The 15,575-nt window shown below is 41.5% G+C and overlaps 1 protein-coding gene and 1 long non-coding RNA gene across 7 annotated transcripts in view; one reads left to right on the top strand and one right to left on the bottom strand.

Annotated features, from left to right (window-relative positions):
* Positions 1-796: 796 nt before the first annotated feature.
* The window catches only part of KCTD15 (potassium channel tetramerization domain containing 15), a 51,535-nt gene continuing 36,756 nt past the window's right edge, over positions 797-15,575 (bottom strand). For all 6 annotated transcript variants that reach the window (XM_084533823.1, XM_084533825.1, XM_084533828.1 and 3 more), the window contains 2 exons: positions 8,085-8,390; positions 797-2,047 (listed from right to left, as the gene is read on the bottom strand). In XM_084533823.1, coding sequence (XP_084389949.1) covers positions 1,892-2,047; positions 8,085-8,390 — 462 coding nt within the window. In that variant the 3' untranslated portion in view covers positions 797-1,891. The remainder of the gene's footprint in view (positions 2,048-8,084; positions 8,391-15,575) is intronic.
* On the top strand, positions 8,402-15,386 carry LOC311443554. Its single transcript, XR_014697329.1, has 2 exons — positions 8,402-10,193; positions 11,341-15,386. It is a non-coding gene; the product is annotated as an uncharacterized lncRNA (long non-coding RNA).

Below are 15,575 nucleotides of genomic sequence, written 5' to 3' on the forward strand. Positions count from 1 at the left end.
CACAAATACATGACAATTATACGTTAAGTTCTTTACAATATTAAATGTATAATATACAATTCTACAGATATCTTACATACAAAGGTGAACGCTGTGCCATATATTCAAATATGGCAATGCCTAGGAACTTTAGAATGTCATACAAGTATAAAACCACAAAATAAAATAACTTTACAACTCTTCTGAAGTAGACAGATTTGCTCAACTGTTCTGCTAAGTTAGCAGGCCAATATGTGTAGGCTAAGATTTTCATAAGAGATCTCTGGTTTGGGTAACCAAGATGAAAAAAACCTGCAGAGGTCTGATTTTCTATGGTCAGGTATCCAGCACTTTTCCAAAAATTAGACCTCTGCCTAGACCGTAACTTGGATATTTAGTACAGCTCATCACTTTTGAAAATATTAGTCTTAAGCTTCAATCTTTATTTTGTCTGATTGCAATCATTTGGTATTAAAGAACTGTTGACCATTTAATACTGTTATATATGGCTGTATTTACGCATCTAAAACGTTTAATTAAAATTCAGCATCTACAACAGTATTCTATAAATTAATGTGGGAGAAACTAAATTGTGATTAACACATGAATTACTTACTGAGGACCCAATCATGCTAAACAGCAATAAACAGGATTTAGCAGAATGCTATTTATAACCTTGCACCTGCAAACATGGTGCTGTCTCCTGAGTTAGGAAGCCCTGTAAGTCAGAGAGTCGATACTGATTCATGAAAGGAAGAGTAACCTCCTACAGACCGTGGGCTTCTTTAAAAATACAATTAAACAGGTAGAGGGCAGCTACAGAATCAGTATTTTAATAATAGTTTAAAATAATAGAGGAAAAGCACTCTAAACAAAACGTGGCCTGCTTTCATCAGACAGTGGAAGTAGAGGTTTTTAACATCTTTTTGCAAAAATTCCAGACCTATAAAGAATAGCTTGTCCAAAATTCTTAATGTTTCCTTGTAAATGTGGGCTTATAACATGGTTAGTAAATGAACAACAAGAGGTGGCAGAGCTTGCTTGGGAGAACCACGCTTCTTTGAGGATGCAAAACTTACAGTTTCTGAGTCAAAACACGACTGGCTTTAAGAGAACTACAGCTCCACAATAGGTATGTGGCCCTTGTTTGATGGTAGATGGAGTTTTATTTTGTGCTTCCAGATCCCTACTTTTGCAAGTATTGCCATAATTGGCCTTGTCAATTTTTTGTTGCTTTTTTTGTTTGGTCTGTTTGTTTGTTTTTTAATACTGAGCACCAGTTGACTATAAATTGGTCCTTTTCTGGTTCTGGATTCTGTCCACAGAGATATTTCAGTTGGAAATGTTGTATAAAAATAAGCCATTTGCTAGCATGAAGGAGTACAATCACAGAAGTGTAGTGTAATGTAACGTGTGGAGGTGTAAAGCACATCTGATATGAAGGAGGTGTGGCAGTTCTGGGAGGATACTCAGTGCAGTTTTTAATGTACCATCTTCCTCTTGGAGGCCCCCACTTCCACGCATCACATGTCAGGGTATCGTTGGAAAGGCTGTCGGAATCATTTCTCCTGCTGATAGATTCAAATCACTTTAATTGGTCTTTCCAGAGAAGTCCAATCTAGGGTCAGAGGTTTATGAAGCTTTGCCTTTTTCACCACCACAGCTGTTCAGCTCAAAGTACATTCCCACCAAACCCGGTATGCTGAGCATGCTCAGTATTTCATCGTGAAAAACAGACAACTGGTTTTTCAAATGTATTTCATGGCTGGCTATGTGACAGGTAGTTTCAGAATACCACTAATTGGCAACATAAAGTCAAAATCTGTTTGCTAATACTGTTTTGCAAATCCTTTGTGTTTCACATAAGGGACTATTAAACACTTCTATGGTTACAAAGGAGTACGGGTAAGGTCTAGTCCAGGGGCTCCTGTTTTATTCTGATCGTTGGAGTGGGTTGTGGTCGTCTGTCTTCGCGACACAGCACGTATTCGCTGAACTGAGAGGAATCCACCCCACCACCACATGAAGCTGCCACGTTAAATCCCTTCTGAAATAATCTTTCGAGCACCTGTAATGTGGAAAAAAAATCAGATTAATATTTAGCAAGTGCTAGTGATAAAAGCTTTCAGGAACACTGGATCTAAATGACGAATTTAGTCTTTCGACTCCTCATAGAATGAATATTATTCAGCTATAATTCTGTAACTTATTCTTAAATGACTACTCTGTGATTAAAGTCTCGCTCTCAGCAAACCTCTGTAGAAAACAAAAATTAATCAAACAAATAAGCACTCTACAGAGCAGCTTACTACATTATATAGTAAAATACTGGACTGCAGTGATATTGATGCTCTCTCTTACAGCTGATACAAATCAACATACGGTTTAAGTCCTAATAAAAAGTGCCCATTGTTCATTAGTAATATGAACAGTCTCACAGAAAGGGGCAGAAAACATTTCTGTGTTCTTCCTTGGCAGATGAAAAGGCATTAGGAATCTGAGTGACACTTCCACCAGATCTTCATGAAGATCACAGCTGTGATTTTCCCTTGCTGGAAGGGAGTGCTGCTTTTAGAAAAGCATGGCAAGGGTAGGATGTGGAGCCAAGACATGGACAATAAGGAAACATTCTGGCCCAAGAAAGAGGTTAATTTGTATTGCCCAAATATATATTTTCTTTTTCTCCTTCTAAAGAAAAGTTGGTGCGATTTAGATTCATGAATTTAAGGAACCCAGAGGCAACTTTAATTTCTGAGACTGTCACACAGCACATTACCCCAGGATATACTGATCTTGGCAATATGACGGGGGCCTTGTTTTCACACGGGTGAGCATGTTGATAAACAGTTTCCCCAGCAGAGCAGGAGGCGCACAGACTCTTCTCAGCACTCGGTGAGACTGGATGCCAGATCCATCTTTGGTGGATCTGCAGTGTAAGATCCACTGGAGGAGATGCCATGCTCCCTCCCTCCCTCCCACTGGCAGCTCTCCTGAGCCCAGGGCAGTAGCTCCGTGTCTCCAAAAATGACAGTCTCAGCACGACAGAAGACACATATACACCCTTTGGAGCTCGGGCAATTCCTGTTTATTACAGGGGGTAGGAGGATGGGCAAGGCTCTGCTGCGTTACATCTGGCAGAGCTGAACCAGACGTATGTTGTACGATTGGCTGAATAAGGCTGAATAATGGGAATCGTCTCACCCACATGTGAAATCTCCATCTAGTACTCCTCCAGCCAAATCTTTCCCAGAGTCCATGGTGCCATAGCACTGAGCCAAAATACCACGTAGGCTAGTAACACTAATAATACTGCAGCATGTAACTGAAAAATCAGAACTATGTCTAAAATTTGATTGATTACATGAACTGATCCAATATTTACTTTAGAGGCAGGAAAAGCGGTTCCTGTGTTTGTCTCTACTGAAAAATGTCATCAAGCGCGCAACAGTCCCACCGCAGTACCTCTTCCACTGCTCCATGCCACAGGGCCACTACAGTGGGACGTGAACCTGGTGATTTACTAAACCTGATGAACCTAGTAATGACCTTCACAGGAGAGTTTTCTGCCACCAACAACTGCAGGGACTAAATTAAAAACTTGTTCACTCAACTTAGTTAAGTGTCTAAGCAGTATCCCCTAATTAAAGAGGAGAAAACTTGTATGCTTTCACAGCACAGGTTTCTATTACAGAAACAATTTGATTTCTTTTTTTGTTTTACCATGAGTGACACCGTGAAACACTTTGCTCATACCTACTGCAGTAGTGCTTCAGTCTAAATGTTTCAAGGCACGAGATGACTGCTACAGGGGGACTAAAAATAGTGCCACGTGTTAAAGATTATCCTACCAGATGTCTGTCCACCCCTGCACAAAGACCCATGTGAGGCCAAGGTGCGTGATTTCTTTTGACTGAATGCTTGCTTTGCTTGCTCCAGAAGCACCAGTTTGGAGCCTTTATTAAAGGTAACTGATTTCAAAAGGACAACTGTATCCAAGGCACTATGGTAGTGCAATGCAAACCATGGCAGCATTTGGAGAGCACTCCTTTGAGGTTGTCTGTTAGCCATCCACATCTTAATCAGTTTCGGGTTTCTAGTGATAACATGTATCTAACTAAAAACTTTTATTTGCTGCCCTGGCTCTTAAGGACTGGTAAAGGACAGGAAATATATTCAGCCATGCAGAATCTGCTTAAATCAGCTTGCCCAAGGAGCACTGCCTGGCTTTGGGAGAAAGTGACTTACAGTCTCAGAAACTTGTGCCAGCCAATCTTACTGACTTTTGCCCTGAAAGTTGTAGAACTGAAAAGGTTTAAAAAATATATATAAAAAATAAATTAAAAAAATGGAGTGATTAAAGGGGGAGAGGAGGCTAGGAGGCTAAAATAATTAAAACCCAAAAAGCTTACACTTCTGTAATTTGTTTGGGCTGCACAAAGCCATTAGGACTGAACTGGAGAGTGTTACAGAGAGGCCACAATATTGTTTTACTTGTTCCTGCTAAAAAAGGCAGTAGTTTGACAGGGAAAAAGGAGTAAAACATCATCAAGCTGTTTCACAGGCTAGCATGTGTTTTGACTTTGTGTATCCCTGTTCTTAGATCAGGCAAGATGAGGACAGGAGGCTGCCCAGCTACAGGAAAGGAGACTTCTTCCACTAGCTGGATAGAGAAACAGAGGATTGACAGGTAAAATTTCAGAGAGACATGACTTTAAAACCTTGCTAAAAACTTTTAAAAATCAATTTGGTTGTAAGACAAAACCAGCACTGGGGTGCCCTAGGCTCGCCTCAGTCCAAAGCTATGGAAGGCTGCATGTTTATAGGACTTTTCTTTCCTGGACCAGCTCTCTGAAAACACACAGTCCAGGTAAACATTACACCCTTAGAGCACCACACACAGAACAAAGCAATTCATTTTTGTTACCTGTGTGCTCGAAGGACTTGACTGCAGGCTATAATCTAGTGTTAAGAACCTCGGTATCATCAGTCCTCTGAGTGAGAAACAAAACTGGTCAAATCCTGTAAATAGTGCTGTGAATGTTTAAATATTGTAGAATTGCAATTATAACTTGAATGAGGTTGTGTTCAGCTCTGTGGAGAAAGCCTCCTAAAGGCTGCTTTCCATGTGCCCTAAGCATTTGTTTGTATCCACTAATGCATGCATGAGACAAAACGGCATGTTGAACATGAACAGATTTAGATTCCATTTAGTGAATTTGGCCTTACGTGCATTACTTTTTCTGAAGGTAAGTGACAGACGGAGGTAAAACAGTAAGTGCCTGTAAATAAAATCAGAGCTACTTTCCTATAAATTTCCAAAGAGAATATGCCAAAAAGTAAATGAGTATCAGCTGTGATTCTCTTACATATAGGGAGACATGCACACTATATTAAATAGAGGATTTGTGCTAAGATTTAATATACTTTGTCTCCCAGTATTCTGAGCACATCAAGATACAGGCTCTGATTTTGTTGGAAGGTTTTCCAAATAGAAATATGATACTTGCACTTACTGTATTTTATTTACATTTTACAGAATCCTGAAGAATAGAGTCTTATTTATGGAGACGTTGTTTGGCATATACAGACATCACAGAATTTTCTCTAAGGTAAGCTCATGTATCTCACCAGAACCTATTGTGAGGAGCTGAAAAAAGCCATTCTCAGTCTTAAGAAAACTCTATATCAGTATGTGATTGCAAATGAGCATTAAATATAGAGCTGCTATGGTTTTTGGCTGCCACAACCTACTCACTGTTGATATTCTGTGTTTTGTATGTACAGTTCCTGACGCAAAGCATTTAGCAAAAATCTTTTTCAAAGATCTGAAGAATTTATACATATTGTAGTTGTGCTACCAAATACATTTAAGCAGGGTGTAGGGGCACAAAAGTGATGCAGCTCAGTAAGCAGCCTGCAGACTTACCAGGCCAGGGTTTCAGATTCTTTGGAAATGACTCTGCTCTTCCAACCTCTGCACCTTCAAACCTTTCTTCCGTAACTCTACATATTTACTTCATTGTACTTCTAACTTTTGATTTAATATTAATAATTAATATTGCCAAAAAATAGTGGGAAGGTAATGGAGAGTGCCGATGTGCTGACCAGAGTCCATCACAGTCAATGATAATTAGCTGTTAATCTTGTTGGACTTTTGTCTCAGAAATGCATCATTTTTCAGAAAGTGATTGAAAACACTTTCTATTAATTATATAGTAAAATGATGTAATTGAATAAATTATTTAGACTGTAGATTCTTTAACACAGAAATTTTCTTTCACATGAACCTACTAAGAGACTCTTTGATTCTGACAAAATTTTGACTGAATTTGAAACACATTCAAGTAGTAATGATTAGCATTCAGCTTTTACTACAAACACACGCTTCCTACCAGTATGCCACTTAACGGAGCCAAGCGCTAAGCCATTTGGGCATCCAGCTCTGTGAATAGCTGCTTGCAGTGCCGAGCCTGTCAGTGGCCAGCAAGGACTCTTACTGTTTCAGTTATTCTAATTTCTAAAATGCATCTAACCATATCACATGGACAGCGTGTGGCTGAAACACAAACATGCTTCTCTACCCACTCACCTTAGCTGAACTGCAGCTGCTCCCTTCTCCAGCACAGTGATGAATTCATCACTGTTCCCACTGCCAGTGAATGGATCTGCCTCCGACCCACCTCCAGCCTTCTATTTTTGGGGCAGCCCACTCTAAACCTTGCCAAACGTGAAATTGCTAAGGATTTGCAAAATTAACCACAGGCATTGGACTGTTAAATTCAACCAAATGAAACACTTGGGAGTCTTGAACCAAAAATCACCTAACATTGCTAGGTTTTACAATGGTTTCAGATAAAAGCTTCTATTAACATAGTGTTATCAGTGAATGCTGTCCCATGGCAGAAGGTGTCAGCGTCAATGCAGGTTGTTAGAACTGCCCCACCCACCTTTACATATAGCTGCAACTGCAGGTCTCCCAAAAACATTGTCAGCTGGCAGTTTGGGAGATGGAGGGGACCTCAGCTTGCTGTATAATAACAATACTGGGAAAAAAATTACTCTAAGTTCTTCCACTCCCTGGCTATGCTTCCCTCCGGAACCTGCCCAGCCAGGCTGTCTCATAGGCCAGCTCTTTTGTGGGTATTTGCCCACAAGGAAGTTTATCAGGACCACTACAGCATTTCCCACGGCCCAGCTAGGACCTCTGTAGGTGACTGGGACTTGTAAAACACCCCCTTTTAGGCTGATTTCACTTTCTGTAATTAAATTATTCTTTGTAGCATATTTTAAAGGCATACATGCAAAAAACAAGAGCTCTATGTTTTCCCCATTAAGGCATACGTTAACAGCATCATCAACACCATTCCTTCTCCTCAGCCCAAGGACAACTACCACACCAAGGCTCTGGCCACAGTGGTGGTGTTCCCCTGTAAAATGGCATTTCTTGCTCACAAGGCTGCTGCCTAAACACCAGCCACATATTTATTTCCGCCACTATCCACCTATCTGTCCAGTTATCTTCTTTTGTTTCATATGTTTAATTTTAAACCTAATGTCAAAACTCTGACTATAAAATGAAATACATTTTGTTTAAAATACTGTGGGCAATTTTTATAGAACATCCTTTTGAAAAAAAAAAAGTGCAGAGATCAATTTTTTTAAGTCCATCCCGCAGGCACCATCATTTAATTATGAGTGAGACATAAATTATGCATTTACACATTGTTGCATTTTCTATAAAATGGTGTGGAGATTTTTTTTTGTAGTTTTTGGAACTCTCTCTTTCTTCCTGGGGGCACTTTGGAGGGAAAAAAAACTGCTGCAGGCTATACATTGATGAAAAAATTAGCATTTATCAGTATAACACCATTATGAGACCAGCATGGCACTAACATACACAAAATCTAAATCTATTTTTCTGCTTAGACTTAAGAAAACCTGAAAGACTGTGATCTCACCAGGCAGAAAATGTCTCCTTGCAGTATAAGCACTAAAGGTAATTGGGCAGAAGCAAATAATTTGCATATAATTGAACAAGAAATAACATTAAGGAAAAAAAAAAAACACACCAGCATCTAGATGAGCCAGCACTCAAAGGCCATTACCTGCACTGAATTCAACCGGCAGTATCCGTTCAAAGGAAACCTAATAACGTGGGTAGGGTCCTGGTTCCAGCCTGCGTTTACGGAGTTGCACATGACGTCCCCGGTCTCAGGGAAGATCTCTTCTATTAAAGCTTTCTCCCCACTCAATGCAATTCTTTCCCCCAGATCTGGAGTCACTCTTACAACCAAGCAGTCACAAGGCTGGAAATGTTTCCTTTGTTCTTTCTCTTGTTTCCATCGTTCAAGTTCCTTAATCATTGGCTGCAGCTGGTAATACTTTGCTTCTTCATATAAAAGATTAAAGTCCTGGGAAAAAAAAAAAAAAAAAAAAAAAGAAAAGAAACTAGAAATGCTTATAGTTCTCTTTTAAAAATGAGTATTGTTCCTGTTTGACCTACTTAGGCTTATGTATTGTCAGCAACAGTGCAAAGGCAACAGGTATCCATATACTTTGTCTTCGTCTAACACCTACACAGAAAACCACACAGTGTGTTACTGTTGAATTTATTCAAGCTGACCGTGAAGTTCCCATTGCACTGAATTATTCTTTCATTTATTATCCCACAAGCTCAATGCCAGAAGGCTTTACTTTTGGATTAAGAAATCAAAATAACTGGTTGCAGTAAGCAAAGCCTGCTGATGTAAGAGAAGATGTCCTGAGCCCTAATCTTCACTTGGCCTCAGATATTCACTTCTGATTTTACAACAGAATTTCTTGGGCTGTGCTGTCATCCCTCACATACGTGTTACAAGATGGAGATGTCAGTTCAGCTTCTCACTTCTCACCTGTCTTTGTCACATTTGAAATTCAGCTGCAGAAGCTCAGCTGCTCCCTATGTGATTATTCACGTATTTAAAGCACACTTTGGAGCTCAGCAAATTATACTGATGTAGTGACCATCCCAGTGGCTGGGAGCTCAGCTGTGTACTCCAACAACTTGAAAGAAAGTGTTCTTTCCAGCCAGTTTGCCATAACCTAACCTGGGCCCTTGGGCAATTCGAATTCCCAATCTGATCCAATTCCCAGTTAATTGACTGAGATGTCTCCTGCACGTGCTCATTAATAACTTTTCACCAGATTTCCAAGAGATCTTCTCACCTCAGCTTAAATGCAAGAGTGCACACTGAGGAGCAGGGCGGCAGCAGCCCCCCAGGCCCGAAGCAGTCACAGCAGTGCCATCAGACTGAGCCAGAGAAGAACAAGGGGGGGAAGCATGTGGGGCTGGTTTGCTTACGCCAGCCCTGCTGCCTCCTTCAGCTTCCTGAAGGGAAGAGGAGCAGCAGAGGCACAGCACCAGCTCCTCTGTGAAGACCTTCTGTTTGCTTCCTCTGGCTCTTCTGCCCACTCACAGATGGAAATATTGCGTGGTTTGTACATGGTGCGACTTCTGGGAGCGTGCTGTGGGTTAACACCTGGACATAAAGGCCAGTTCTCTACCACAGCATGAGAAGGAAATGAAAATTCATGAGTGAAATTATCGGAATTGCTTAGGCTGGGAAGAAGGGAATGACAATAAGTTATCAGGAAATGGGCATCAAAATTACGTAAAAACTAACATGTAGCACTTCTCCAGAACTCAAGGAAGAAAGAGAATCAAAAGCCCTTGAATATATAGCACGAGGTGCAACTTTTCATAGCGGCATGGAATTAACCTGTAAAATCTTCTGCTGCAGGATATTATTATTGAACCAAAGCAGTTAGTTGTGTTCAAATTTGGCACCACAGACCCAGTGCCAGTAGTGGAGCGGTGCTCGTTCACCCCAGGGCTGCCTAGAGCCTGGAGATACATGAATATTAACAATGACACTAGCAAGGTTATCACGTTACAAAAGGGACATCCGATCCTTTACATCTCTTTGATGTCTGTTAGGGCTGGGACAATATGTACATCAGTAGTGGAGAAAAAAGGACTGCAGAAGGCACTGGGGTGATAAGAGCAAGTGTGAAAAAATGAGGGCAACAAACACACCCAAGAGAAGGAGCCAGAAGATGAAAAACAACAGGAAGATTAAAGAAGAAATCATACAGGAAGCATGCTGCACATAAACTGGAGTTAGCACCTAGCCAGCCAGAGAGGTGTGGATACTACCTGCATCACCTGGTGTCAGGTAAGAGAGTGCCAGCCCCAAAATCCCATCCCTTGTAATACCAGCCCAGGACCCAGAGGAAGGTAATTTTGCCCCCCCAAATCAGCATGCTCTGCTGAACCATTACTGCTTGCTTCTCTCCACCTGTGCAGCTCCCTGCTCACTGGACATGGGATCGGTGGCTGAAATTCAAACCACAAAAATGACCTCTGCCCCAAACTTTTTGAATTCTTCATGCAGGACATGGAAACAACTCAGTCCCCCACATAGCTCTTTGTTGCAGAGGATTTTTTTGCAAGGGACCTGTCAGATGTTTATTGTGGATCTGCTGGTCCCACATACCTCTTTCCTGAGCAAAGGAAAGCACACAGTGCTAAAGAAAAATGAAACGTAGAGGTGAGCAAGACCATGCAGTGCTCACAAGTCAATGGAACTGTTTCAATAGATCCTGAGAATCTAGTTCTGGAATATTTTTGTTCATGGTCACTATAAAATAACATTATTTGTAGGAGCAATGAATGTGTGTTAACAAGACTCAACAGTTAAACTTAGAAGAGGTGGTACAGCCATATGAAAAAACAGTCCTTCATTTCTGAAAGCAAACGGAGGCATGGCATTCCTCGCGCAGGAGGATGCAAAGCCCACTACATTCATGAGTTTTTTTGACTGACTTCACTGGGCTTTGGGCTAGGTTGTGGGATCCCAAATCACGGGAGTTCAGCAGTCCCGCAGCCCCAGCCATAACAGTAATGCCATAAAGCAAACACAATCAGGATTACACCATCCCCTCTTCCCCCACAGCTATCTACTAGCCCACCACATGAAACACAACTCTTTAGTAACTCCTGCTAATCATCATTTGTTCTACAATAAACCAGACAAATTCTGGTATCATTTTGTGGTAAGACAGTGACCAGTTTTCAAACGAAAAAGCTCTTCCCCATCTGTCCCCAGAGTGATGCAGGTACCCTTCTGCTTCCTGTAACTGGAAATCTGGCATTTCTGCACTGAGCAGCTCAAGCACCACTAAGGAAATTGACATTGTATTCGCAAAACGAGGAAAGAAAGTATGAGTGGCTCAAAGTGCGGGGTCTAATTCTCTAAAAGCTCATGCTTGGGCAGAATAATGGACTCAACATGCTTATTAATACACTGTCTTCTCATGCAGGTTTTATAAGCCATTCAGAGAACTGTGCAGCTGGACCAGAAGTGGTGCTCAGCTCTGGACTGTCTACACAACATGCTCAGGATGCTCAGGTAACACTGACACATATTTCCTTGCACCACAGATTTAAAAAAAAAAAAAATCATACCCAGATGACTTGCAAATGTTTAACACAAAATATCAAGTACAAGAATTTAACCACGAGGCACCCCTGCCAAGAAGGTGCCACAGGAGCTGCAAGAAAAAAAATTTCCATGCTGCTCATTTGGATAAGTTACCAAGGGCAGATGCAGACGCGAATCTTCTTAGACCTATCCAAAAAAGGCACATTTCACTGAAACAGGAACAGGAGTAGCTACAGGCTGTTAACTGCTTAGCACAGTGGCAAAGTGCACACTGTTTCGTTGAAACTCAGCCTTAGAGCAGCCTGGTACAGCTTCTGTCCCAGGCGTATGATGATGGATGCATACATCCTCTCTCTTTTTCTCATAGAGGCTCCGGCACCCCTGGACAGTACCCGTTAATAGCACAGTTTTGCCAAGCAGCCCGCAGCATCCCAGAACAGATTTTGCATGGTATTCAGGAGCTCCTCGTCCTGCAGGACAAGGTTTCCCATCCCCAAGTCCCTGCTAGCTGTGGTGTGGCTATTGTGAACCCTCAGCAGCACCATGACCCTTCAGCTTCTCATGGCTGTGGTAGGAGTTAGTGGGGAAGTTCTGTCCAGTGACCTGGAAGAGGGAGCTTATAGCCAGACACGATCCCCACAGCCTTTCTCCATCCTCAAACTCTGGACTGCATTTAAATCTCAGGAGAAAGATCAACAGATTGTTCAAACATGCAGCCTTTTGGCTTACACAAAATTGTTTTCTAAGCATGATTTGGTAGAAAAGCTTTTTTTTTTTTTTTTTTTTTTTTCTGGGGGATTTCGTGTTGGCTAAATTCAGCAGTCACCTCTGATAAGTGTCACATCTTCCTGTGGAGGAGACAGGAAGTGTGATTTCAAGGCAAGTTGTGCTATTTTGACATCAATGCCAGCGTGTCAGTAAAGATCTACTAATTACAAGCAGAGACAGCCAACAGAAACTGCAAAACCATGTCTTGCATGAACCTGATGCTAGAGATTCTTTACTTCTGTACCTCATATTGACTCCTGAGCGGGCTGAAATAGCTCCTTCTACTCATTTTTCACTTGTTATTCTTTGTTTACATGAAACTGTCATCCTGACTCAACATTTCTTTTATATTTTAGTGCTGGGAAGATCTGCCTTCTGAATATGAGAGCAAGTTGCTCACTTCTACTATGACAACCGTGCTGTTTGCTAAGGTCAGTCTGAGAGCACTTAAAACTAGACAGGCATGCTAATTGAAGAGCTGTATTAATAAAACAGAGTGCCAGCTTTGTGCTCCTGGCCCTATAGATGACCTCTATAACCCATGTGAAACTCAAATGTCCTCTGCATTTGTGCTCTTCCCCTTCTTAAGATCAAATAATGATATACACATTGCCTACACCTATTTTTGTTGGAAGATCTCTAAGAAGGGAGTGAGTCTCAAATAAGTAGGTACAGCGTGGTCCTGGTTTTGTGTGAAGGTATTTTGCCATTAAAGGGGACAGATGGCGGTCATAAATGTTTTGGATAAACGCCTCTGATGGGGGGAGTCAAGGCAGATATTTGGGCTGCACAGGAGGGTCAGCTCCTCTGCCAGAGATGCCCTAAGCCTGCAGCACGGCAGACCCGCAGTGCTGGCTCCACGCTTTGCTTGAGGACATTTGTCACCCACAGTGGAGTGACCCGTGCATGGGGCTGAGCCTGAGCTGTAGGCAGCTCCTGACCACTTGCCATCACCTCATTCGGCACAGGCTGGTTGCAAAGGAGAACCAAGCCAACAGCTCATGGTAATTTCTCAGCATACTTAATGGGGCTTAAAATCCCCCAAGCCCACAAAAATTATATGAACTATTAGAATGTTGCTTTCAGCAGGGAGACCTGTCAGATACTGAACAGTTTCAAGTTCTGGCTTATTAGTAGTTGGAAGTGTAATTAATATTCACTGTAAACACACCAGTCAAACTTGATAATAGAGAATCACTAGCCTAGGAACACATACTCCACTTTCTCTGCATTTCAGTGTTAACTTAGTCTGAAAACAACACTTAAATAGCAAATGCAGTAAGGCTGGTGTGGTACTAACATTCCAAACTTTCCAAAATAACCATCTGAGCAGCAATTCAAGTTGAAAAGCAACTTGGCTAAACCTTGAGGCTAATAAATTGCTTGATTAAATTAAGGGGTAAAAACTAATAAATATTCAAAACACTTGATAATGCTTTGTTTGACATAAAGAACATTTAATGCAAGTCTCACTGGAAAACCTGTCAAGTTTTATACCTTAAATAGAGTTTTGCATTTAGAAACACCAAGTGATTCCATTTGCTGCCTTTGATTATTGTCTTCTGTCACTTTAATCATGCTGGTAAAATTACACGATTTCTGTGAAGTCAAATCCGTTTACAATGCAGTTTTAATACAGCTTTGCAGCGCATTCTTCTATGCATTTTTATTTAGTTACTCCCTACCTAGCAATACTTTGCTTTGTTCTTGAGCCCTCCTTAGCCTGAGGTTTGCTCTAAAGCTCTCAGGGAGGAACCAAATAAAATGCAGTTAACCCTATGCAAAGATATGGTCTGGAACAACGGACCGAGTATGGGCACAGCGCCGGCTCTCCCAAGTCTCTCCCAGCCCTGCCAGCGGCTCGCTGTGCAGACAAGTCCTTGGCATCCACTGCCGCTCTCACCTTGAGGCTCTTACCGAATCCTGTTGGTTTCGTTTTACAGCACTTCTGAAATGTCCTCCTGGGTGCCAGTCAAGGCCATGATCAGCACAAACTACATCTCTTCTACACTCTCTTCTCAGTCCTTGTGCCACCACACTGTCCCAAACACTGCTGCAAAAGCACCTCTCTGGCATTTCATCTGTACCATTTCCCCATACACCCTCTTTACTTGTTCCATCTTGCAACCCACAGGTCTTTAGCTTCACTCCTACCTGCGTGTTTGCTCTTATTTCTCTGTTCTTGCATCCACCCCTGTGTGCTCTGCCTCTCAGCCTGCGTCACAGCACCCCGTGCGCTCCCGAGACCAGTGCCCGAGACAGCCCTTTTGGGCTGGGTCTTCAAAACCACCTGTGAATGCCAAAACTTCTCCCCTGCTTCGTCACGAGATGTATGCTCCCACTGCACAGCGCCTCTGCTCTGCATTAACTTCTAAATGCTCATTTGCTGGTGTCAAATCCAGCTGTACTCCTGATTCAGGCAAAAATGGCTGAGGGCCGTCTGCAGCAAAAGGATCAGCTATACTCCAAAGCTGAAACCCCACAGCAACCATAAATTTGGAATGACTCAGTAAGGCCCGGCCAAATTACCTTGTCTACTTAGTCCAACGTGAGAAATAAAACCTTACTACCCAGCGCGAGAACGTTCCTTTCCAGTAGCGCTCTGCATTCTCTAGCTCTGAGCGGATCCCCATTAGCACTCGAATTTATTCATCATTTCATCCTGGAGTTAGCTCTTTTGTTGAATCTTGTCATCTAGTTTGGATAGTTTTGTCTTCTAATTTTCATACATAAGGATGACAGTGTTGCAAGTTTTGTAAGTGCAAAGCCAAATAAACAAGGCTAGGAGGAGAGGGTTTAAACAATCAGGATTTGCAAAGCAACCCAGCATCATGACTTTATAGAAAGCACATATTGCTCCTTAAAAAACCCTCAATCAATTCCATTTCCCACAAATATTTTGACATTCATAAATTCTGTAAAGGTTACTTGTTGAAATCAAAGTATCTGCATTGGTTGTATCTAACAGAAACCCTCCTGGGTTTGTTTAAGGGTGTTTCTTTTTCATATCACCAAGAAACCGACTGACACAATTTAATTCCTCTAAGTATCAAATTTAAAACATTTTTTTCATGTTCTGAACATTAAATCCTGGTAAGTGCCAGTTGCTGGTGTTGCTTCTTAATTGTTGTTACACCCTGATAAATAAGCTAAAAATGTGAGAAAATACAATTAGTTTAGAAAAACTGATTTAGCCGTAAGCTTCATCGTTTAACTTTTTATGGTATCCATGACAACCATTGGTCCATTTATTAAATAACAGCATCCCTAGTGTAATACACAAGTCCTAAAAATCCTAACAATAAACAGCAACATTTAGTTAAGTGTGTTTAGGTCAAGCAGACA

The sequence above is a fragment of the Aythya ferina genome, assembly GCF_964211825.1.
Source record: "Aythya ferina genome assembly, chromosome: 12".
NCBI classification, from domain to species: Eukaryota; Metazoa; Chordata; class Aves; order Anseriformes; family Anatidae; genus Aythya; species Aythya ferina.